Source organism: Grammomys surdaster, unplaced genomic scaffold (assembly GCF_004785775.1).
Source record: "Grammomys surdaster isolate TR1022 unplaced genomic scaffold, NIH_TR_1.0 1164, whole genome shotgun sequence".
In the NCBI taxonomy this organism is placed as follows: domain Eukaryota; kingdom Metazoa; phylum Chordata; class Mammalia; order Rodentia; family Muridae; genus Grammomys; species Grammomys surdaster.
The window spans coordinates 5743883-5767177 of record NW_021605583.1 but is presented as its reverse complement, the minus strand read 5'-3'; the positions used below and the strand labels follow the sequence as shown (position 1 = coordinate 5767177).

Genomic DNA, 23295 nt, shown 5'->3' with positions numbered 1-23295 from the left:
TCTCTCTCTCTCTCTCTCTCTCTCTCTCTCTCTCTCTCTCTCTCTCTCTCTCTCACCAGTCTCTGCTGCTGACTTTGCTTTTGAATATGTGATCAGAACATTTAGAACTTGCACACATGGTCCTTCAATACAAAATGCATAAGCGTGCCAAGCAACAGAACGCTGCCGGCACAGGAATCCCCTTAAAGCAGACGGCCTTCTCCTAATAGACTTTCTTATTTTACTCAAACATACACAGGACTAGAATTCTACATATAACCAGTCGAGTCTCAACTTTGAAAATATGCAGCAGATGAATGATATGTCAATGTAAGGTGGTGTTTTGTTTCTCTGCTTTACCTTTTTTAAAAAGTAGCAAAGTCAACTCACAGTTAGGCACCAACTCCATGCAAGTAACCTAAATGGCTCAGTCTTTCTGCCATGTATGCTTCTGGTTCTCCAACTACCTGATATCTGTGTTGTTAGCTTAAAAAAATACAGAATTGGCCTTTCAAAAAAAATCACAATAATCTACAGCAACCAATAAATACTTGCAAACAACCCTGTTTACTGCAGCTGCCTTCTGAAGGCTGGGGAAAGGGGGTGGAGACAGAGCGAAGAGAGGCAGGGAAAGAGGAGGATGCTACAGCTAGCAAGCTACAGAGCAAGGAACACGCCCCCATCATGTTCTCCTTGCTCTGTCAGAGGCGGTTGTCAGTCTCCTGAGCGGGCTGCCTTAGAAACAAAATTTAAAAGCAGGCTGGAAGACTAAAAACTTAAAAAAAAAAAAGACCAGCTCCTTGAAAGGATAGGCAGGCAGGGGTCCCTAGGATCCTCTCCCTCCCAAGGGCTTTGCTAAATCTAAAGGGGTGCGGGGCATAATGGGCCACAAGGGGTTTGCCCAGGACATTTTGTGTGCCCCAACGGCAGTGCACGCAGGAAACGGCTGGTTGCTATCTTTCCCTTTCTGTTTCAATCAACAGCACTCCAGAGCAGCAAACCCCTACCCCCGCCCCCCCTTCACTTCAGCCCCTGGCAGCTGCTCTTCCTCCCCCTAGAATCCCCCATCACATTCTCCTCCCCCCTCCTTCCCCCGCGATTCAAACTGCCCTTTCTGCATCCAATGGAAAACAAATGCGCATAGCCACTGACTGAACCTGAACTCAACTTCCCTTCCCAGGGCAACTTTCCTTTTCGCTTAAAAAAAAAAAAAAAAAAAAAAGGCTGAATACCGCTTATCAAAGCATCCCGGTTCTCAACCGTCTACCTCACCCACCTTGAGTCTCCCACTAGGAATCGCAGATAACCTTACCTCCTCTTTCTAAAGACTAACTTGGCTTCATAATCCTCCTTTTTCTCCCAACCCACAGCATCAACAACCGCCGCCACCACACTAAGGTCCCTTTATCTACTCTCATCCCAACCCAGCTTTCCTCCAACCCCCTCCAAGACCCAGGATTGGCCTAGGAAAAGGTGGATCAATAATGAAATGACGAGAAAAAAAAGAGAAGGGCGGGAGGGAGCCAGGGCCAGAGGCTGCAAGCTCTCAGGCGCAGTGGGTGGGGTGAGCGAGCAGCTGCTTCCCTTGGGAGGATGCAGTCCTCGTTCCCCCACAAACATCACCCCTCGCCGGGGCCCCCTTTCTCAAGAGCTGGAGGGAAACCCTGCTCCTCTCAAGGCGAATGCTAGAAAGTAGATCTGCTCCAAGCCTAGGGAGACACTGGGCCATTTTCCCTCTAACACACCTCTGGTCCTTCGTCTAAAGGAGGGAAGGGGGTGGAGTTGGAGGTAAATCCCTGACACCAGCAGCCTAGGAAACGTAGTCCTGGAAGATGGGGAAAGAGACGGCGCAGGGGGAGAGAGAGCGCCGCTATCTTCGCAGTAGAGATGAGAACAGACAAGGTGGAGAGGAAAGCTTCCCCTGAGGGGTAGGGCGGAACGAGGAGGCCTGGTGTGCAGGAGGTGGGAGTGGGCAGGTAGTGGAGGTGAGAGAGAGACAAGGGGGAGTGACTGGCAAGGTGAAGACCTGGCTGGGGATGGAGGGAGGGTTTGTCAGGTTTTTCGGAAGCAGGGTGCAGGAAGGGACCTGGATTTCCCAAGGGCCAGGCTAAAAGCGTGGCCCTGGATGAAGCCACCACCCAAGAGATGTCCAAGGGGAAGACTGCGCTAGGAGTAACACATCTGCCCAGGGAAGGAGGCGGAGATGTGGCGGGATCAGGTCTCTGGCAGAGGGAGGGAGGAATCTGGCTCGGATGAGGTAATCTGTGAAAGGGAGGAGGGGTTCAGTCCCGGGATGGGAAACCCCCGCGAGGGGGTCTGTGCCAAGGGATTTGGGGAAGGGTCCGGGGAAAGAAGGCGGGATGGGGGCTAAAGGCCCTCAGCCAGAAGGCTCTGAACCCTCGGGTGAGGGCGCCCGGGGGGTCTGCAGCCCGTAAGGGAGGTCCTAAGATGGGAGGGCCATTTGCCCCGCGTAAGGGACCCCAGGATGTTTCCAGAATTGGGATGCTCCTCCAACCTGCATGGGGGAGGGGAGGGGCTCCTCAGAGGGTCGAGACCCCGGACCTGGGGGGGGGTTCCTCGCCCCCTTACCTCTCCGCTGCCGCCTCCCCCGCCGCTCTCCCCAAACACTGCCCGGAACCGGCGCAGGTTGGTGCCGATGGCGGCCGAGACCTGCAGCGCCGCGTCGAAGCCCGGGCCCACCCGGAGCAGGGCCGGCCCTGAGGAGGCTGAGGACGATGACGAAGACGAAGACGAGGCAGACGACGAGGAGGCTGCTGAGGCGGCGGCCGCTCCCCCTGGAACCCCAGCCCCGCTGCTTCCCGCCGCCGCCGCCGCCACCGCCGCCACCGCCGGGGGGGAGGGGGGCGCCCCGGGGCCGCCACCGCCGGCCGGGGGCCCGGGGGGAAGCAGCAAGGCCGGGACGCGTTGCCGCGGGGCGCCCCCTAGGCCCCGGCGCCCCCCGCCGCCGCCGCCCCCGGTGGTCCCGGGTCGGGCGGGGAAGCGCCACCGACAGCTGTGCGCCATGTTCGCCCCGTAAGTGAAGCAGCGAGAGGGAGAGGCGACAACACAGGGGGGCGGGGAGGTGGAGGGGGGGGAGCGGCGGGCCCCGGAACCTGCCTAACCCGCCTGGCGCCGCCCGGCTGCCCGGACCCCGCGGCCCGCTATGCCGAGCGCCGGGTGGCACTCGCCGGCCCCGCAATCTGCATATGCGCCTCTGGCCTCCGCCTCCGCCGCCCGGAGGCCGCTGCGCTATGCCGAGCCCCGGGCCCGGCTCCTCCCGCCCGGCAACCTGGATAAGTGCATGCCCCGCCCTCCGGGAGCGGCAGCGCCAGGGAAGATGAGGGGGGGAAGGAAGCCCTGGAGCCCGGAGCGGAGGCGGGTTCCGGGGAGAGGGGGGAGGGGGCGAGGGCGGCGGGAGGATGGAGGCGGAGGGAGCGGGTGGCCCGCAGCCGAGAGAGCCGGAGAGGCCGATTACACACGTTCCCGGGACGCGCCGGGACTTGAGCGGCCCAGGAGAACCGCTTCCAGTGCGGCGCGGCTGCCGGGTCCCCGGAGGAGCGAGCCTTCTCCTCCGCTGCTTTGGAGAGCGGCGGGCTTTTAGCCCTTATGGAACGCTTCTAGAATCCAGAAAGCTCCATTGTACTCCGTGCAAAACCGAAGCGTCGCCCGGTTGCTTCTATGCAAAATGGCAAGGCTCTCGGTGAACGCGCCTTAAAAAAAATAAAATAATAAAATAAAAATCCAATAAAAGAGGAGCCCCTCCCATCTTCATGCTTGGAGCCCTTTCCAAAATGCGCACAAGCGAGCGGTCGCCTCCGCCACCTCCTCGCTTCACTGTGCGCTGGAGGGAGATGAGGGGCTTCGGGCTTTCGTGCCCTTCTCCGGAGTTGGGGTGCGTTTTCCCAGCCCAGGCGTTGGAGCCACAGCGTGCGCTGCTGCGCAAACGACCTGGCGTTACAACGGAGCTGAAACTGGGTGGCTAACGGACAGGGCCTGGAGGGAAGAGGCGGGCAAAGGCGCCCCGCCCCTTCTTCCTCCGCTTCCAGCCTGCCGCTGCATGCAAAGCAGACCCTAATGTATGCACGCGGAGGGAGGGGGCTCGCCAGCACATTTCTCATGATGGGGGCTGGGGGGGGGGGTGAAGCCCGGCGTTGGGCATTATGATACACTGGATGGAAGGGGCCCGCCGCCGGCGAGCTCTGCACGCAGGGTTAGCAAGCCGAGGGGGAGGGAAGAGGGATGGGGCAGCGGCGGCGGGTAATGGTGGGGTGAATATCCACGGGGTTTACTTTATTGCGGGAAATAGGAGAGGGCGCCTCCAGCAAGGCGTTAGAAGCCTGCGGGGATGGAAAAACCAAGGAGGGAGGGAGAGATTGCTGCCCGAAGAATTTGCCTTGACTGAGGCTTAGGGATCGATACACTGCCTGCAGACCCGGAGCAGCCTCCATCTCCCCCCCCCCCCAACCCCCAGCCGAGGTGGAGTTCGCAGGAAGGTCACGCAAGCCATCCAGGTCTCTCCCGCACCCGTGCCCGGAGCTGCTCTAACTAGGACCTCCCCGGGTGGCAGATTTGGGGACGACAGGGTGGGTCATAGTAAGGCAGGTAGCAACCAGCTCCAACCCACTGGAGGGTGTACTGCACGCCTCCAGAGGTCCACGGCCTCCTGGTGCTGAAAAATCTACGTCCTTCCTACCGAGAGACGTCTGTGCCTGAAATGGGGAGGGGGAGGGGGAAGGGAGCGAGGAAAGGAACAGAGAAGAGGAGGAGACATAGTCAAGCCCCAACTCCCCAAACTCGTCCGGGATCGATCATCGTTCCAACCACGCAGGATGGGGCCCAGATGGTTTGCAAAACGCACATTCACAACTGCGCACACACAACCAGATTCCGTTGTTGCTTCTCGTGGCTTACTAGGTGCCGAGAGGATAGGAGCTACGAAAGGATATTAAACAGCAGCCCCAAGACTCTGCTCAAGACATAACACACCCCATTGTGGACGGTTTCTCTATTGCAATGTATTTAGCGTTGGGCTCTGGGGTTTTTGCTTCAGTATAGCTGCTCTGATCAGTTACAGATTGGCGACCACGTGGAGTCCCTCAAGCATCCTGATTTGTTCCCTCTCTCACTCTTTCTCGTTTATTTTTCTTTTGTATTTGCCGCCCCCCTTCTTTAATATGCATAACGGCCTTCAGAGGTAGTAGGCAGGGGACTGAGTGACAGGCTTTATGTAACTGTGTCAACAGGATTTCTTCCCGCCCTCCACCTTTGAGAAAACAAACCCTCTAGATTCTGCGTAACCCCCTCCCTACAAGCACAGTTGATTTAGCACAGGTGGGAGGTCTGCAGGGTGGGTGGCAGCAGCAGGAATAGAGAGTATTTGCAGGTTCTGAAGACAGGAGCCTGGGAAGTGGGGGAGAACTTTGAAAAATTATCTAGTCGGTCTCTCTCAGGCTGATGCAAAGCGACCCGGTATAGCTCAGAATTTGGTTTATGGCTGGATGTTTTAGAGCAGAAATAACTCTTACTGAGTACTTTCTATGAACCCAAATGTTTTTATGTGCATTCAGTTCCTACTAATCATATAAGATAACCCTTATTTTACAGGTGGGGAAACTGAGTCTAGGCCACATTACATAGGGATACGTCTGAAACTTTAGTGGGGTCTAACACCAACATCCAATAAGATGATCTTGGCAGAAGGACATTCAATGGGAAAGCGATTGCCTAACACTTGGAAAGAAAGCCCTGGGTTTGATCCTGAGGACACACACACACACACACACACACACACACGGGGTTGGGGTGGGGGCACTGAGACATGGACTTACCTATTTGAGAGTCATCTTGAACTTACGTAGCAGCCACGGATGACATTGAACTTTCTGCCTCTGGACTGCTTGGATACTCGTGTGTCCCACCACGCCTGGTTTTATACTGCTGGGACTCAAGCCCAGGGCTTGGTGAATACTAAGTGGCAAACATTCGACACCCCCTTCCCCTATTTAAAAAAAAAAACCAATTCTTTGTGTTTATTCATGTGTCCTTGTTTGTGTGTGCAACACGAGGTGACCACAGTGGACAAGAGAGGACATCGGAACCTCTGGAACTGGAGTTGGGCACCACCTGATGTAGGTGGGAAGCAAAGCTCAGTGAGCTGTAAGAGTGACACCCATCCTTAGCTGCTGCACTCTCTCTCTCTCCAGCCCCCTAAGATATACACTGCGCTTTTTTTTTCTAACTAGTCTAGACCTCAGCTATGTAAACCAACCTAGCCTCAAACTTAGAAAGGTCCTCCTGCTTCTGTCTCTGAGTACTGGAATCACAGGCATGTCTGGCTTCATGTGGTTAAAATGTTAATGAAATGTCAAACCCCACTGCATTGGTTCTGAGATAGCACACTGCTGACATCAATTTCTATCTTCCTTTCATTGGTAGCAAATGTCACGTTAATACTTCCAAAGATGACCTATATCTAAACAAGTGAGTTCATAGAGAACTTTGTCCATAAATAAAAGACTATCAGGTCTTATATGGCATCTCAGTGGTTTCACTTAAATAAAACTGGGAAATTGTTTTTATTACTCATGGGGATGTCTGAAAACATGAAGTTTTTAAACATGCAGTGGAAATGTACCTGGCTTTCAATCCACTGAATGGCCTACTCCTCCTCCTCCTTCTCCACCTCTCCTCCTCCTCTTCCTTTTCATCTCTTTTTTTTTTTATTATTATTTTTACTTTACATGGATGGGTGTTTTGCCTGTGTGTATGTCTGTGCACTACCTACAAGCAGTTGCTGTGGAGGTCATAAGAAGATGCAGAATTCCCCCTAGACTGGAGGTATAAATGACTGTGAGTTTCCATATGGATGCTGGGACTCGAACCTGGGTCCTCTGGAAGAACAGCCAGACCACTGAGCCATCCTCTCCTCCAAACAAAACAAAGCAGCCTTTCACCGTGTACCCCAAGCTCTCCCGGAATTCACTCTGTAGCCCAGACACTGACCTCAAATTTGAGGCAATCCTCTTGCCTCCGGTGAATGCTAATACTACAGGTATGAGCCACTGTGCCCAGTCACTCTATTCAATTTCACACAATAACACGGTGCCCAGCCTTGGACACCACTTTGCAACTGTGGGGTATAACTTTAGTATGAAGTTCCAGAAATGCAGCTGCTGAACTCCAAGCATGGACATTTGTGATTTAGACAGATGCTACCAAATTGTCCCCAGTAAAGCTTGTCCTAGTAACCCATATTCCCATCAGCAACTCTAAGGGGGCCTCTTTCTCCATAACCTTTCTGAAAGTTTTTTCTGTTTTTTTGTTTTTTTTTTTTTTTTTTTTTTGGTTTTTCGAGACAAGGTTTCTCTGTATAGCCCTGGCTGTCCTGGAACTCACTCTGTAGACCAGGCTGGCCTCGAACTCAGAAATCCGCCTGCCTCTGCCTCCCAAGTGCTGGGATTAAAGGCGTGCGCCACCAACGCCCGGCTTGAAAGTTTTTTCTTAACCTTCTTGATCTTTGCCAACCTAATAAAAATGAACATATTTTACATTTTTTTTTTCAAATTAGAGAAGGAAACTTTCAGGAAGGAAACTCCAATTTTTGCTCATTTCTGCGAACTCATAAATTACTTTGGCTTTAAAGGGGGCTGGAGAGGTTGGTGCACACGTTAAGAGCAATTGTTGCTTTTTCAGAGGACCTCGGCTCCATTCTCAGCATCCACATGATAGTTCGAAACCAGCCTAACTCCAGCTCCAGGAGATCCAATGCCCCAGCTGACCTTCACGGTCAGCAGACATGCAAGTGCTGACACATACATATATGTAAGCAAACACACACAAAATAAATAAACCTGAATTTCTTTCAAAGGGATTCCTAGATGTTGACTTCTTTATCTCTACCCTGAGGACTCCTGACTGCAAATCAGTGTTGTGGTGTGACTAACACGGGTTCAGAGTCACAAGCCCAGGCTTGGTTTCCAGGTACCTAGCCACATGCCTGTCTCCTCATTTGCAAAAATAAGAATATTGATAGCAGCTTCACGAGATTACATGAAGATTAAATTATATAATCTAAGCATCTTCTTTTTCATTCAAATGGAAACAACACTCCTACACACACACACACACAAACACACACACACGTTCTGTTGGTTTATTTGCTAATGGTAAGAATAGAACCTACCCAGATTTCTTTTTCCTCTGTTTTGAGATAGGATTTCATACAACCCAGGCTGACCTCAAACTTGCTATGTGGCTTAGACTGACCTTGAACTCTTGATACTTCTGCTTCACCCTTCCCAGTGTCTCACTCAGTTTTTCCTCACTATTGGTAAAGACAGCGCTCCCAATTTCCGTTCTCCAAAAGAACTCCAACCTAGTGCCTTAGTACAGTAGACCCCAAAGGTCTTTGAACTTAACCAAGAAGCTGGCTGAGTCTTTTAAATAGCCCATACAGGATCATCACAGAACAGGGAACTGTTTAGAATCTTTGGTATGGCTTTCTTCTGAAAAGAAAGGGCCAAATCTATAACTCTTCGATAAAGGCACCCTTGTATTGCAGAGGTGACAGTTCAACCTGGACATGTGGTGCACACTTGTAATCCCAGCACTAGGTAGAGGCTGTGGATGGAAGGAGAGTGTGAAGCCAGTCTGGTCTGCACTTTGAGTTCAAGGCTAGCCTCCTGAGCGTTAAAAAAAAAAAAATGAAGAAGAGGAGGAGGAGGAAGTAATGGTTGTAGTCCCTGTGTCCATTGGTTTTCATTTCTGAACTTGAAAAGAAACTTGGTGGGCAGGAGAGATGGCTCAGCGGTTAAGAGCACTGACTGCTCTGCCAGAGGTCCTGACTTCAATTCCCAGCAACCACATGGTGGCTCACAACCATCTGTAATGGGATCTGATGCCCTCTTCTGGTGTGTCTGAAGACAGCAGTGGTGTACTCACATAAATAAAAAATAAATAAATCTTTAAAAAAAAAAGAAAAGAAACTTGGCATAACTAGTTGTATTTATGACTGAAACGGTTTTACGGAATCAAGCAGAGATGGCAGCAGGCTTTGTGTTGTACATTTGGTGTAAGTCAGCTAAAAGTCAAGGTCTAACTGACTGGGGAGATAAAACTTTCTAAAGTCGGGAACTGTGTATGTATTAATCATACTTCCATCTGCGGTGTCAAACAGAGACTATAAAGCCCAGTCAATGTCTCCTAAGTACATGGTTCTTCCCATGAACTTGTAGATTTGGGGGCTCACTCTAAAGGGCTTTAACATGTTGTCTTCCTGATTTAGGTGTTTTTAAAACATCTACTTATTTATCTTGTATGTTTGTGTGCGTGCATGTGAATGGGTTGGTGCATGCCATGACATGTATACAGACATCGAGGATGACTTGTAGGAGTTGATTTTTCTCTTTCTACTACATGGGTTCCAAGGATTGAACTCAAGTAGTCAGGCTTGGAAGCAAGTGCATTTACCCACCAAACTGTCTTGTCAGTTCAAGGAGATGGTGTTATCAGAGGATCGGGCAGGGTCAAATTATCTCCATTGGAGATTTATACCAGTGATCAAAGTTCATATTTTCAACTTGACGAAAGTGACGAGTAGCTCTTATCTGCTTATAACTGTTTCAATGTGAAGAAGCTCCATGGAAATTCTGTACTTGAGCGATTTCTTTCTCTCTCTCTTTCCAGATGTCTCTAAGTCGCAGCCGTAAGTGACTTTTGATTGGCCCAGGTATGGTCTGCTGCACAAGTTAACTCAAAGTACCCAGTCACGAGAGACAGAGAAAGAAATGGACCAATGAAGTATAGAAAGGCTAGAGGAAAGAGCAGGAAGAGACATAGGAGGAACTGAGAACAAGTCTAGGGGTGGAAAGTGTTCAAGAGATAGTGGGAGGGACAAAATATCTTGCTGTCAAGCCAGATTCCCTGAGTTCAATCCCCAGGACCCACATAGTTGGAGAAGAGAATCAGCTCACCGAAGTTTTCCTCTGACCTCTACATCTGTGCAGACACCTACACATACATTTAAACTATAGTCGTAAGATCCTGGAGAGATGGCTCAGGGGTTAAGAGCACTTACAGTTCTTGCAGAGGGTCCTTGTTGGGAGGTCTAGTCCACGTGGTAGCTCACAAAAGTTTCTCAGTTCCAGGGGTCCTGACATCCTCTCCTGATCTCCTGGAGGATCAGGCATGCACATGGTACTCGAAAATACTCATACACATAAAATAAAAATAAATAGTCTCCATGAAATGGTAATAAGGAAGAAACAAAGGCTCATTGTGGGGTCCACCACAGCCATGAAGCCACGGGTAATCATTGTATTCTAGGGTAGACTCAAGTGAGGTCTGTAGGAGGAGCTGCAGGGGATGTCAATGCTCAAGACAGACTTTTGGTTAAGAAGGCAGGAAGGAGCAAGAAGAAGCATCTTTTCCAGGAGGCACACCTGTAAAAGGAAAGAAAGGGACTTTAACTGGCGCTCTCTAACACACGGCTGAGATGTCGCTGCATTTGGTTTTGAGACAGGGTTTCATACAACCTTGCTTGGCCTTGACCACTCCATGTCACTGAGGCTGACACGGAAATCCTGATGCTCTTGGTCCCTCCCAGTGCTGGGATTATAAGCATACCCTACCATGCCTGGTTTATGTAGTCTGGGAGATGGGACCCACGGCCTCCTGTGTGAGAGCTAAGCCCTCTACCGATTGAATTACATCCCTAGCCCTAGAGATTATTTTATGGTTTTCTTTTTGTTTTGTTTTTTTAATGCCGTATAACATATGGGAAGTCAGGAAGATGACGTCTGGCAATCAGTTCTTGTTTCTTTCCACCATGGGGAACTCTGGGGAGATATCAGTCTTGTTTAAAAAGTGGTTTTACCCACTGAGCCATCTTGCTGGCCCTCAAGTTTATTTAAACTTTTATTTTATTAGTTTAGACTTATTTTTTGTGTATGCCTGTTTTGCCTGCATACATGTATATGCATCATGTCTATGCCTATTGTTGGAGAAATTCAGAAAAGAACTTTGGATCCCCTGGAACTGGAGTTAAGGACGGTTATGAGCTGCCAAGTAGGTGCAGGGACAAACACAGGAAGTGCTCTTAACCACTGAGCCATGTCTCCAACAGAGCTTATTTTTAAACTAATTTTTGGTTACCATAACCTTGTACTGAGATATTACAAGGTAAAGATTTACAATATTGTTAAAAGGCATAAATTTATAAGGTTAATAGTCTCACTCTAATACTGCACATGCACCTGTAAATATGCAAATATATGTGTATATATGTAAATATGTATAAATATGCACTTGTGTGTAATATTTTCTTGAGACAAGGTATTTCAATGTAGAACAGGCTGCCCTCTAACTCACAGAAATCTGCCTGCCTTTGCCTCCAGAGTGGTGGGCATATATATCTTTTAAACTGAAGTGAACACAACACACAGACCTCTTCACTTGGTCCTTTAATCTCAGGCAACTCCCAGAAGCCCTTATCTCCTGACCTTATCTCCTGTCTCTCCAGAGACGACCTTCTGTCGCTACCGTCTTGACCTCCTTGTAGTTCTGAGAACAGCCAGGCTCACTCAGACCTTAAGGCTTTTGCACTTGCTGTTCCCTCTGTCTGGAGTGTTCTTCCACCAGAAATCCTCTTGGCTCACTGTCACACTTCCTTTGTATCTCTGCTCATGGTCCCCTCCTCAGTGGACATCATTACCGTTCCTGACACCATACACTACTTCTTCCCCGCCCCCTTCCTTTTACACTGCTAGAGATTGATCAGGGCCTCCTGTTCTGGGCAAGCTCTACCACTGAACTATATCCCCTGCCCTTCTGCGTTTTTCCTCTCTCTCTCTTTCTCTTTAAAATAGTCATGTATCCAAGTGTTTTGCCTGAATGTATGTCTGCACAAGTATTTGCCTGGTGCCCACAGAGGCCAGGAGAGGGCTGGAATTAGAAAGGGTTATGAGCCAGCATATGGGTGCTTGGAATCAAACCCAGGTTCTCTGGGAGAGCAAGCAGCCAGGGTTCTTTACTGCTTAGCTGCCTCTCCAGTCTCCCTACTCCTCCTCTTTCTAATCGAGGCTTATATAGCCCAGGCTAGCCCCGACTCACTATGTTTTGGAGAATGATCCTGAACTTTCTGATCTTCCTGCCTCTACCCCCTCCCTAATGGTTTCCTCATGCTGCCTTATTTCTAGAAGGCAGGCCTCCCAGAATTCACACTCCCCTGTTGCAGGCCCTCTCCCTCTCTATCCCCTTCAAGGTCTCTCCCTACTCACCACTAAGTTTGAGATATCTCCTTTTTTCTAAATGTGTCTCCATCTCTTCCTCACAAGGGAACACCTCCATCCCTGGTTGTACTCAGTGCCGGGGGTCCCACTCGGGGCTCCGCGCACACTACACAAGCACGCTAACCAACAGACCCATCTGCTGATTTTTTTTTCCTCCACAGCACTTATTACCATGGATTTGCTTATTTTAAACTTTTTATTACTTTTTTTTTAATTTATGTGCTTATGCGGAAGTCAGAGGACAACGTTCAGGAGTCAGTTATCTCCCCCCATCATGTGGGTCCCAGCGACCAAACTGGCTGTCAGCCTTGGCAGCAGGTGTCCTTACCGCTGAGTCATCTCACCTGTCTGGATTTTCTTGCTTTAGTGTCAGTGTCTCATGAGGAGAGAAGCTCTGTGAGTGGAGGCTTCTGTGCTTCCAATTGCTGTACCCAGAGGCTACAACAGGGGCATGACCCTCAATGGGTGTATAGTAAAATATGAAAAGTCACAGAGAGATGGTGTCATAACATAGTGATTATGAGTACACGCTGTTGCATTTGGGAGGCAGAGGAAGGCAGATCTTTGAGTTCGAGGCCGACCTGGTCTACAGAGTGAGTTCCAGGCTAGCCAGGGCTACACAGAGAAACCTTGTCTCGAAAAAAAGCAATAAATAAATAAAATATAAATAAATCTTAGAAAACAAAAAAGCAATACATGCTCAAATTGCCTGGGTTCAAACCTGTTTGGTTTTATTTTTCCTGTTTGAGACAGGGACTCCCTATGTATCCCAGGCTAGCTTAAAACTCAAGATACTTCTGCCTCAGACTTCAAGGGCTGGGAACACAAATGCCACCATGGCTTGCTAGCAAATCTTTATTTTCTTAGCAGATGCATATACTTGGGAAGGTGAGTTGGTCTCCTTTGCTAAACAAACAGGTCATCTTAGTACCTAATCCTAGGTTCTTGTTTTGTTTTGTTTTGTTTTTCCAGACAGGGTTTCTCTGTGTAGTCCTGGCTGTCCTGGAACTCACTTTGTAGACCAGGCTGGCCTCGAACTCAGAGATCCACCTGCCTCTGCCTCCCAAGTGCTGGGATTAAAGGCATGCACCACCACTGCCTGGCTTATCCTAGGTTCTTGTAAGAATTAATATATGGATTTATATAACATGTTCATAGTAATAACTGTCATAAGAACTGTTGGGACTCTTTGATGTATATTTTTTGGTAGGGTTCTGGGTTTTGTTGAAGAGCCAGGACCATGTGCACACTAGACAATAGCTTTAGTGCTAACCTTTCCCCAGCTCTGTTGGTAGATTTTATAAAGCCTATTAGCTAAATATGATGGCAGACACCCATAATCTAGCATTCAGGATGCTGAGGCAGGAAGACCAAACGTTTGAGGACAGCCAAGAAAACACCAAATTCTAGGCCAGCCTGGGTGGGCTACAAGACCCAGTCTTGGAACAAATAAAAAAAAGTATCAATTCCCAAAAGGCAAACTAGCAGTTTGGTCATGGGTGGCTCTGCTGAGCAGGCTTTTCTGCATCTTCTAGATGGTTCTTCCCAGTCCCATTTCCCTGTCCTTCACTCTTAGACACAGGTGGCTCTGAGTGTCATTTCTCACATTCTTTTCTGGTGATCTCATGATTTTAACTACTACCCAGGCTGCCGAGATCAGTAACTGTCATCTCAAACAGCCCCTTTCCCATAGAGCCTTACCCTCTGGCGTCCAAAGGCTTTGAGCATTTCCATTCTAATTACTTGTTAGGTCGCATGACTCACCGGAGTGGGTTTCTCAAGGGCAGGAATAGCTTCTTGGTTATCTTTATCTCTGTTCCTCCAGGCGAGGTGTTCTTGGAAGGTCTGCTTCCCAGCGTTCACAGTCTATTGGAGGGAAGCAAGCAATTGGAGGTCAGCAGCTGTCTTGGAGGGCTATTTTAGTGAGATAAAGATACTAGAGAGCTGGGAGAAACTAAGGTGCCACCTTCATTGGAAAGGATGGCCAGGCTTTGGGCAAAGGGAGAGTTAAGTCAAATGATGCCCAAAGAAAAGAGGATTCCGATATAAACCAGCACACGTATGAGCCCCAGGATGTGGTGTGTGGCATGGAGAGAGACCATATGACTGGATATAGTAAGATGAGTGACAGGATTAGTGACAAGAAGTGAGGTGAGAGACGGGTGCCGATGGCTTCAGATTTTACACTGGCATATAACTGAGAAGCCGCTGGAAGGTTCTGAGGAGAAGGTTCATCAGCTATGACTCATCATTTGAAGGAACATTCTGGATGTTGTCAAGAACAGATGAAAGAAGGGCTAGAGAAGCCTTCTGTGGGCCAGGAGCTCCCCTAGCACACGTGAAGCCCTGGGTTCAATCCCCAGCACTGAGATCAACTAGGCATGGTGACACAAGCCAGTTTTCTCAGCATTTAGTAAGTAGAGGTAGGAGAATGGTCTTAATTTAGAGGCCAGCCTGATTGTTGTGTGACAAAACTTCTCCTGGGGAGACTCACATACACTCACCCCAGATAGGGAGCCCACAACAGACCTAAGTACAGATACCACAAAGTCAACTTTGTGAACCAATGCGCTTTATTTGGATTATTTACAGGAGCAGAAATGGGCACCAGTTTGCTGTATTTAATATTTAATCTCAGACGGCAGGGTTTCTAACCCACCTTTGATCACTCAGTTTCCAGATAAAAGTCACATAACTTTTATATTTACAATAAGCCTTAATCAGCACTAAAGCTATGAAGATACCTACCCACTGTGCTATTATATCTCCTTCCCTAGCAATAATCCCAACTTATAACTTGCTAGTTCCATCTGAGCTGCTCTTAGCTCTGATTGGCCAGCCATGTTTTCATAGCTCACCTACCCCATTGCATTTCTCCTCTATCACCTTCTTCCCTCTCCCTCATGGTCCCTCCTCTGACCCCACGCCCAGAACCCAAACTTCACCTCTTTTCTGCTGTAGGCTGTAGGCATCTTTCTTTACTCACCAATCAGGAATAACTTAGGGGACAAGTTTACACAGCACCACTTGTATATGTGCAGATTTCTTTAGTCACTGAGGACAACCAGGCCTGGCGGCCCAGTATTTAGTATTAAAATACATAGCAAAAGACCAGACCTCAACAGACAGCTGCATCACCAAAGCCTGCTGCAGCATAGGTAACAGGTATCAAAAGCTGGGAGCCTGGCACACACCCACAGCCTACAGGCAGCTCAACAGGTTAGAGGGTATTCTTTCTAGGTGCCTCAGATGGTCTTCATCTCTTCAGACAGCTCAGCTGGTTGCTGCTTCTTCTGGGTAGTTAGTTGGTCTGGTCTCAGGGTCTTCTTTGCAGCTCAGTTTATCTGAGAGACGTCTTTGAAGCTCAGCTTCATGTCAGACTCTCAGCTCTTATAGCTTACTCTGGTAGGACCAGACTTAGTGAATCTGGTCAGTTTCAGGAACTTCCTGAAGTTATTTTTAAGTTGTTTACCTATTTAAAGAGCTTTCCTGTAGGCTGAAATATTTCAATCTTGGAGAAAACTGTTACACAACACTGTTCTGCATATTCAGTTTCAGATGACCTGGGGTTATATAATAAGTCCCTGTCTCCAAGAACACGCAAAAAAAAAAAAAAAAAGGAGAAACTGAGGTGCAGGTAAAGCTCTTGTCGCATAAGCTACAACAATTTAAGTTTAATCTCTAGAGCAAGGCTGCCTACTTCTGATCCTAGCACCTGGAAGTGGAGATAAGCAGGATAACCAGATACCTGGGGTTCACTGGCTACACAGCCTAATATAAGTGTCAAGTTCCAGAGGAGCGAAGCCTGTGGGGAGGAGGAGGGAAAAGTAGATGGTATCTAAGAAAGGGCACCCGATTGATGGGGTTTGGGGGTGTAGATGGTATGGTATGTAAGGAAGTACACCTGGTTGTCCTTTGTATTCCACATGCCTGTGATGTCATGTATATACCTGCATCCACATGCAAACAAACAGACGCACATGCAACACACAAAAATCTAAAAGCAAAAAGAATCAAGAAAGTGGATGGGGTGTGGCTTAGTGGTAAAGTATTTGCCTAACGTGTGTCAGGCCCTGGATATGACTCCCCATATCTTCAAGAACACTAAATACTTCAAGACACAAAACCACAAAGCAAAACCGAAAACACAAAAATAGCTCTCCATCTCTATTTTGTTCATTTAAAAATTTGGTTCGTTTATTTATCCATGCATGTTCATGCCACACCTTGTGCTTGAGGAGGTCAGCGGACAACTTTGAGGACTCAGTCCTTTTTTGCCACCACATGAGTCCCGGGGTTTACATTCCAGGTCATCAGACAAAACATGGAGCGCCTTAACAGCTGAGCTGTCGCACCAGCCCGGATGCAGGAGACACTTGAAGCTAGCTAGAGTAAGTCTTGCTGAAGTACTAAATACAGGGAGTGAGAGGAAGAATAGAAGCAGAGGTGAGCAGATAACAAGATGAGTGTGGGCTTCAGGGATGGCTCAGTGGTTGAGAGCACTTGCTGCTCTTGCAGAGGATCTGGGTTCAGATCCCAGCAAAGCTGCTCACAACTGTCTGTAACTCCAGGTTCTGGGGATCTAATTCCCTCTTCTGGCCTTCTTAAGTAACAGGCATCCATATGGTACATACACATACATACAGGCAAAACACTCCTGTCCATAAAATAAATACAAAGGCTCAAGCATCTTTAAAAAGCAAATAAATTGACGTGTGTGTGTGTGTGTGTGTGTGTGTGAGAGAGAGAGAGAGAGAGAGAGAGAGAGAGAGAGAGAGAGAGACAGAGAGAGACAGAGAGAGACAGAGAGAGATTACCAGGCTGCCTAAATTAGAAAACAGAAAAACAGGTAAGAAGAAAATACCAATAGATTTATGATATCTTTATGACACTATCATTTACTAGCAGAGAGAAAAGACAGGCCGTTAGTATGAGAATGAAGAGAACATTTTTTGATTTTCTTTTTAAAAACAGGAATTTAAAGACAAGAGGATTGAGCCTATCTCCTAACTTAAGGAGAAAAACTGAAGAAAAGGCAGAGACCAGACATGATAGCCCATCTGTAATCCCAGTGCTGGAAAGACAGGCAGGAGGATCAGGAATTAGAGATCAGGATAGGTTATATAATGAGCTCAAAGCCAGCTTGAGCTACAGAGCAAGACTCTGTCTCGAAATCAAAGAAAACAAACAGGAAACAAAAACAAAGAGGGGTGATGAAGAGAGGATCGAGTTCCTGGAACCAGTGAGCTGTACTTCACAGCCTCTGTTCCCTCACAGCCTTCCAAATCCTCGCCAACCACAGCCACCGCCACCGCTGCTGAGGCTGTGGCCTCCAGACACGAGGGTTTCTTTCCTATTGTATTTACCTTGGTCTTTAGAGATGGGGTCTCAGAAACTTGGATGACCTGGTACTTGCTATGTAGCCAAGAATGTCCTCGGAGTGTCTCTTCCCAAGAGTGTAGAAGTAACCTACCATGGCCAGCTCAAACAACCGTGGTTTTCTTTTCTTTATTTTTAATTACATTTTTAGTGTGTGTGTGTGTGTGTGTGTCTGTGTCTGTGTGTCTGTGTCTGTGTGTCTCTGTGTGTGCCTCTGTGTGTATGCATATTGGTTAGAGGATAACCTGTGGGAATTGATTCCACCATATAGGTCCTGGAGATCAGACTCCGCCTTCACTTCCCTGGCTATCTAAAATCTTTGCACTAGCCTCTTTGCATCTCTAAATGATGGCTTCTCAGAGCCATGATCTTAGACTGCCTCTGTTTTCATTATCTTAGTCATTTATTCAAATCCCAAATGCTTTCTGCTGCCAGGAAAGCTTTAGGTGCTGGGGCTAGAGCAATAAACAAACCCTGTACTCACTTGGCTTGAGATTTCTTCCTAAGCAGTCCCGCCCACTCCCCCAAATGAGATACCAGCCCTAACCACCATTCTGAGTTTCAGACACACCTACCCAATACTTTGTGGAGCCACTTCTCTAGGATGTTCCTAAACTGAACGTCTTGGCTCTGGTTTGTCCTTTCCTAGCATCTTGCCATGAACTACCATGAACCTCCAGAGTGTTCCTCAGTATTCTGTTCTGACACTGAGCTTCCCAAGATGGAACTCTGACTGCAGTTCTTGGCTCTTGAAAACACGTTACTATCCCTCATCTTCAGAATGCTTCATCATTTAATACAAGGCTCCTTTATCTCCAGGACACATCCATCCCTGTGGTCCTCCCTGCCTTGCTGCTCAGATTCTCCCATCTGACCCTGCTTCAGTGCCCATCCCTGCTGTCCAATGTGTTCATTTCCCCTTCTCATCCCCTTGACTGACTTCTAGCTCATTTTCTATACACTCCAGTCTTCCTCAGCCTCTCCTGAGTGTTCATCCCTCCCTCACATGTAATGCAGACACCCGCTGTTGATTCCCTCAACATAGCTTGCACTTTGTATGGCTTGTGACTGTTTATCTTGCTATCTCTTCCTCTGGACTGTAAGCCCCATAGAAATAGGAAACATGGAGCTGTGCCACACATAAGGAAAGAAGTTAGCCTTCCCTTGACAGAGATGGAGGAAGCCCTCTCGTCTAATAACACAGTTAAGGCATTGTCACCTGCTTTGTGGCATCTAACCATTGCATACCTCCACCCCAGTATAATAGATGCCTGGACTCAGGGCTGCACAGAGTACAGTTTTAGACATTGTTCAGCTATCACTGGACAGCATAGCTCAGTAACAGAGCACTTGACAGGAGAACATGAGGCCCTAGGTTCAATCCCTGGAAGACGGAAAACAATCTGGCAACCATCTAGGGAACATGCTTTTCCTTTATTTTTTAAATTTAGTTTGGTTCTTTGACACAGAATCTCACACTGTAGGTTTCCCTGGCTGGCTTAGGACTCATTCCGTAGCCCAGATGGACCATGAACTCATAGCAATCCTCCTGCCTTAGCCCCAAGTACTAGGATTACAGGTATGCATCTCATGCCATGCTAGGTAGTAAGTCTTAGAAAACTTCAGAACGAAGGCTGGCAAGATATCTCAGTGGTAAAGGCATTTGCCATGCAGCCCTAAATAAACTACTGAGTCTCAGCCCCAGAATGAACGAAACAAGTAGAGAATCAACGTCCAAAAGCTGTCCTCTGCCCCGCTCCACATCAAGGTATATGTGCACCCCACCCCTGACAACAACAATAAGTAACATTTTTAAATCCTTCAAAAAAAGGGAGGGTGTGGAGGTGGCTCAGGGGGTAAGAGCACTTGCTGAGCAAGCATGAGAATCTGAGTTAGAACCCTCAGCATCTAGATTAAAAGCTGAATGTGGCTACATATAGGCCTGAAAACCCAGCCCCAGCAGGGGGCTGAAATACCTGGTTCACTAGGGCTTGCTGGCTGCTAGCCTAGTTCCAAATTGAGACCCTGTCTCAAGAGAATAATCTGGAGAGTGAGAAAGCAGGACAGCTGATGGTCTTCTCTGACCTTTGTGTTCATACTACACACACCTACAATACACACACGCATGCACACACACCTACCACACGCACACACATACACTTCAGAATCTCAAGCAACTATCCTAATGTATAAATATATAGCAGGCATATAATAATTCTGGTGATCATTAAGTAAGTGGACAAATGAAATGGTGGATGACTAGAAAGAGAGAATGCATGGCCAAACAGGAGGAGACGTATTTGAAAATGTAGAAGGATGGTTTTGGAATGTTTTTCCTAAGTGAAGAAGAAGAAAGGGAGGCAGGGCGGAAGGGAGGGTGTGGCAGGAGCCAATCGACTCCAAGTTGGGAGAGGAAACTGGGGACATTGTGTTGAAAAGTATCTGTTTCTCTCTGTCCAGCAATGGGTGAGCTGTTTCTTTTCCTTCTTTCTGGCCAGGCAGGCTGGTGCTCACCTGTAATCCTGGCTCTTAGAAGTGGGAACAGGGTAGGAAGTTTAAGGCCAGCCTTGACTACATAGTAAGTTCTAGGTCAGGCTGGGTTACACAAAACCCTGCCTCAATAACTAAATAAACAGGGGCTGGAGAAATGGCTCAGAGGCTAAGAGCACTGACTGGTCTTCCATAATTTGAGTTAAATTCCCAGCACCCACATGGCATCTCGTAACTGTCTGTAACTCCAGTTCCAGGGAATCCAAGCCTCAGTAGGTACTGGGCACATATATGGTACACAGACATACATGTAAGCAAAATGTCCACACACATACACTAAAAATAAGTAAATAACCAACTACAATTCTTCATTCTATTCTTTAATCTAATAATGACTTCAGCTCCGTCATTGAGGTCTGAGGCTGAAGAGATGACTCTGCAGTTAATTGTACATCTTATTCTTTTTTTTTTAAAGATTTATTTATTTTATTTATGAGTACACTGTACCTGTCTTCAGACACACCAGAAGAGGGCATTGAATCTCATTACGGATGGTTGTGAGCCACCATGTGGATGCTGGGATTTGAACTCAGGACCTCTGGAAGAGCAGTCAGTGCTCTTAACCACTAAGCCATCTCTCCAGCCCCCTGTACATCTTATTCTTGAAGAGGACCTGAACTCAGTTCCCAGCACTCACAACTGTCTAGAGCTCTAGCTCTAGGGGGATCTGATGTCTCTGGCCTCTGTGACCACACACACACACACACACACACACACACACACATTTAAATAGTATTTAAAAATAAAGTTGTGGGGACTGAGGAGATCTCATAGGGTAGGCTTTAAGTAGCAGTGGCTCGCTGACCTGACAGTCATTTAAATCTGACTTTCAACCGGCTCAGCTGGAAATGGCTCGCTTCTAACGCCATTCACAGCTTTATCTTCCCTGCTCATCCTTCCTTTATATTGTCATCGCTGTGGTTCCAGGAACTGGAAACATTCTGTTCACAAGAAATTACCTTGAAAGAAGTCCACTTGTCCTTACCAAGCAATGTTTGCTTTGTTTTTAATACGAGTTTAAAATAAAGGGGGGGGGTGGGGAGGGGATAAAATGAACAGGGAGGAAAAATGGCTTCGGAAACAAGCAATTTCCAGCTGGGTGGATTTAAAGCCAGATTTAAGTGACAGTCAGTGTGGCCTACTGCTACTTATCTAATGCCCTACCCTATATGATCTCCTCAGTCACAACTCGTTTTATCTTTACATATTTATTTAATTGTGGATGTGTCTTTGTGTGAATATGAGAGTGGGTGGTCACATAGGCCAGAGCCATCAGATGCCCCTGGAGCTGGAGTTTTAACCAGTCATGAACTATCCTAAAACATGATCAATAAATGAAATATCTGTTTATGTAAGTCATGAATAAGTCCAAATGTATGGTCTAAGATTCCCTGCAGCCACCCAGCCAACTTCCTAAGGCTACCAGGACCACAGTTCAGTTGATCTAATTCAGAACAAATTTTTATCCGTAGACGGGATGGAAAATCTAGGTGAGGATTAAGGTCATGGCCAAGGTACAAGACGAGAAGGAAGTCTGAGTTAATTATAACCTAGGTTCTGCCGTCTTAATTCCAGGAAGCTGTCCCTTAGCTAGGTGGACAACGTGTTGATTGACAGACATTCTTAGAGGCATTAGTAGCTGCCAATTCTAGAGTTCTAAGATGTAGTCCATAAAGAACAGTGTCAGTACTCAGTGATTAGAAATCTGTCATTTAAGAAGACCATTGAACGAGGATTTGGTTGGTTGTTTTTTTTTTCCAGCAATCATAACTGACCTGAAAGATTTCCTAAAAGCCACTATTCTCAAGACCAGTTGAGTAAAGGTATTTTGGCATGGTTTTGTTGTTTAACTAAAAATAGTACTAAGGGCCAACGCTATCGTCCACACATGCTCAAAGGGCAGCATTCCCAGCCTCTTGACATGTTCTGGAATATATAGCATAATGCATACTGTAAAAACATTCAGCCAGGTGTAGTGGCCCATGCCTTAAATCCCAGTACGCAGGAGGCAGAGGCAAGTGGATGTCTGTGAGTTCAAGAGTGGTCTACAGAGTAAATTCCAGAACAGCCAGGACTGGTACACAGAGAAACTCTGTCTTGAAAAACCAACCAACTAACAAAAACGTTTTGCCTGGATGGAGACTTGGCTCTATGGTTAAGAGCCCTTGTTTTTCAGAGACCTGGAGTTTGATCCTCTGCACCCACACGGAAGCTCACAACCACCGGTAACTTTAGCTCCAGGAGATCCACCACCCTCTGCTGGCCTCTGCTGGTATCAAGCATGCATGTGACGTATAGAGATGCATGCTGGCAAAAATACCTAAACACAGAAAATAAAATGTTACTACCTCTGCATAGTGTATGTGCTAATTTAACTATCACATGGGACCCCCACATAGTGTATGTGCTAATTTAACTATCACATGGCACTCCATTGATAACTATTGTTTTTATGTGTCAAGCTCAAAATAATTTAATTTACAGATTCAGGAGTAGACAATTGAATGAAACATGCCCACCACTCATCCTTCGGGAGATGACAGTACAAAACAGATAAACAAAATCTTAAGAAATAGCTGCTAAAGTGTGAGACAAACTCTCTCACTGGTCTTGACCTAACCAAGTAGGCTAGGATGGCCCACCAGAGAGCCTCAGGGGTCTGCCTGTCTCTGTCTTTCCAGTGCTGGGGTTATAAATCATCATGGTTTTTCTTGCTATCGTTATTTGTTTGTTTGTCTTATGAGACAAGGTCTATGTAGCCCTAGCTGACCTGAAACTCTTATGAGGATGAGGCTGGCCTGCAATTCACAGAGATCTGCCTGCCTCAGTCTCTCCAGTACTGAGATCAAAGATGTGCGCCACCACCCCATGGCATCTTGCCTTTTGAGGATTTTAGCTTCAACTTCTCACTCTGCTGACTGAGCGCTCTCCCTCTCTCTAAGACTTCACCAGGTATGATGGCTTGCTTCTGTAATCTCGGAGGAGTCTTAGAGAGGAGGATTGCTGTGGGGCCATCACGGGTACACATTGAGTACCCATCTCTATAAAACGAAGCACTTATGTGTGCCTCATGCCAGCTTGGCGCAAGCTGAAGTTATCC

The 23295-nt window shown here is 47.5% G+C and overlaps 1 protein-coding gene, 1 long non-coding RNA gene and 1 pseudogene across 3 annotated transcripts in view; 1 reads left to right on the top strand and 2 right to left on the bottom strand.

Moving 5' to 3' along the window:
- The window catches only part of Kmt2a (lysine methyltransferase 2A), an 81781-nt gene extending 78778 nt beyond the window's left edge, over nt 1–3003 (bottom strand). For both annotated transcript variants that reach the window (XM_028783844.1, XM_028783845.1), the window contains exon 1: nt 2569–3003. In XM_028783844.1, the coding sequence (XP_028639677.1) occupies nt 2569–3003 (435 nt within the window). The remainder of the gene's footprint in view (nt 1–2568) is intronic.
- Nucleotides 3004–10252: 7249 nt separating this feature from the next.
- Nucleotides 10253–14133, bottom strand: LOC114635049. Its single transcript, XR_003713405.1, has 2 exons — nt 14031–14133; nt 10253–10418 (listed from the first exon to the last, which is right to left on the bottom strand). It is a non-coding gene; the product is annotated as an uncharacterized LOC114635049 (long non-coding RNA).
- A 4643-nt stretch (nt 14134–18776) lies between these two features.
- On the top strand, nt 18777–18894 carry LOC114635164 (annotated as a pseudogene).
- Nucleotides 18895–23295: the final 4401 nt, after the last annotated feature.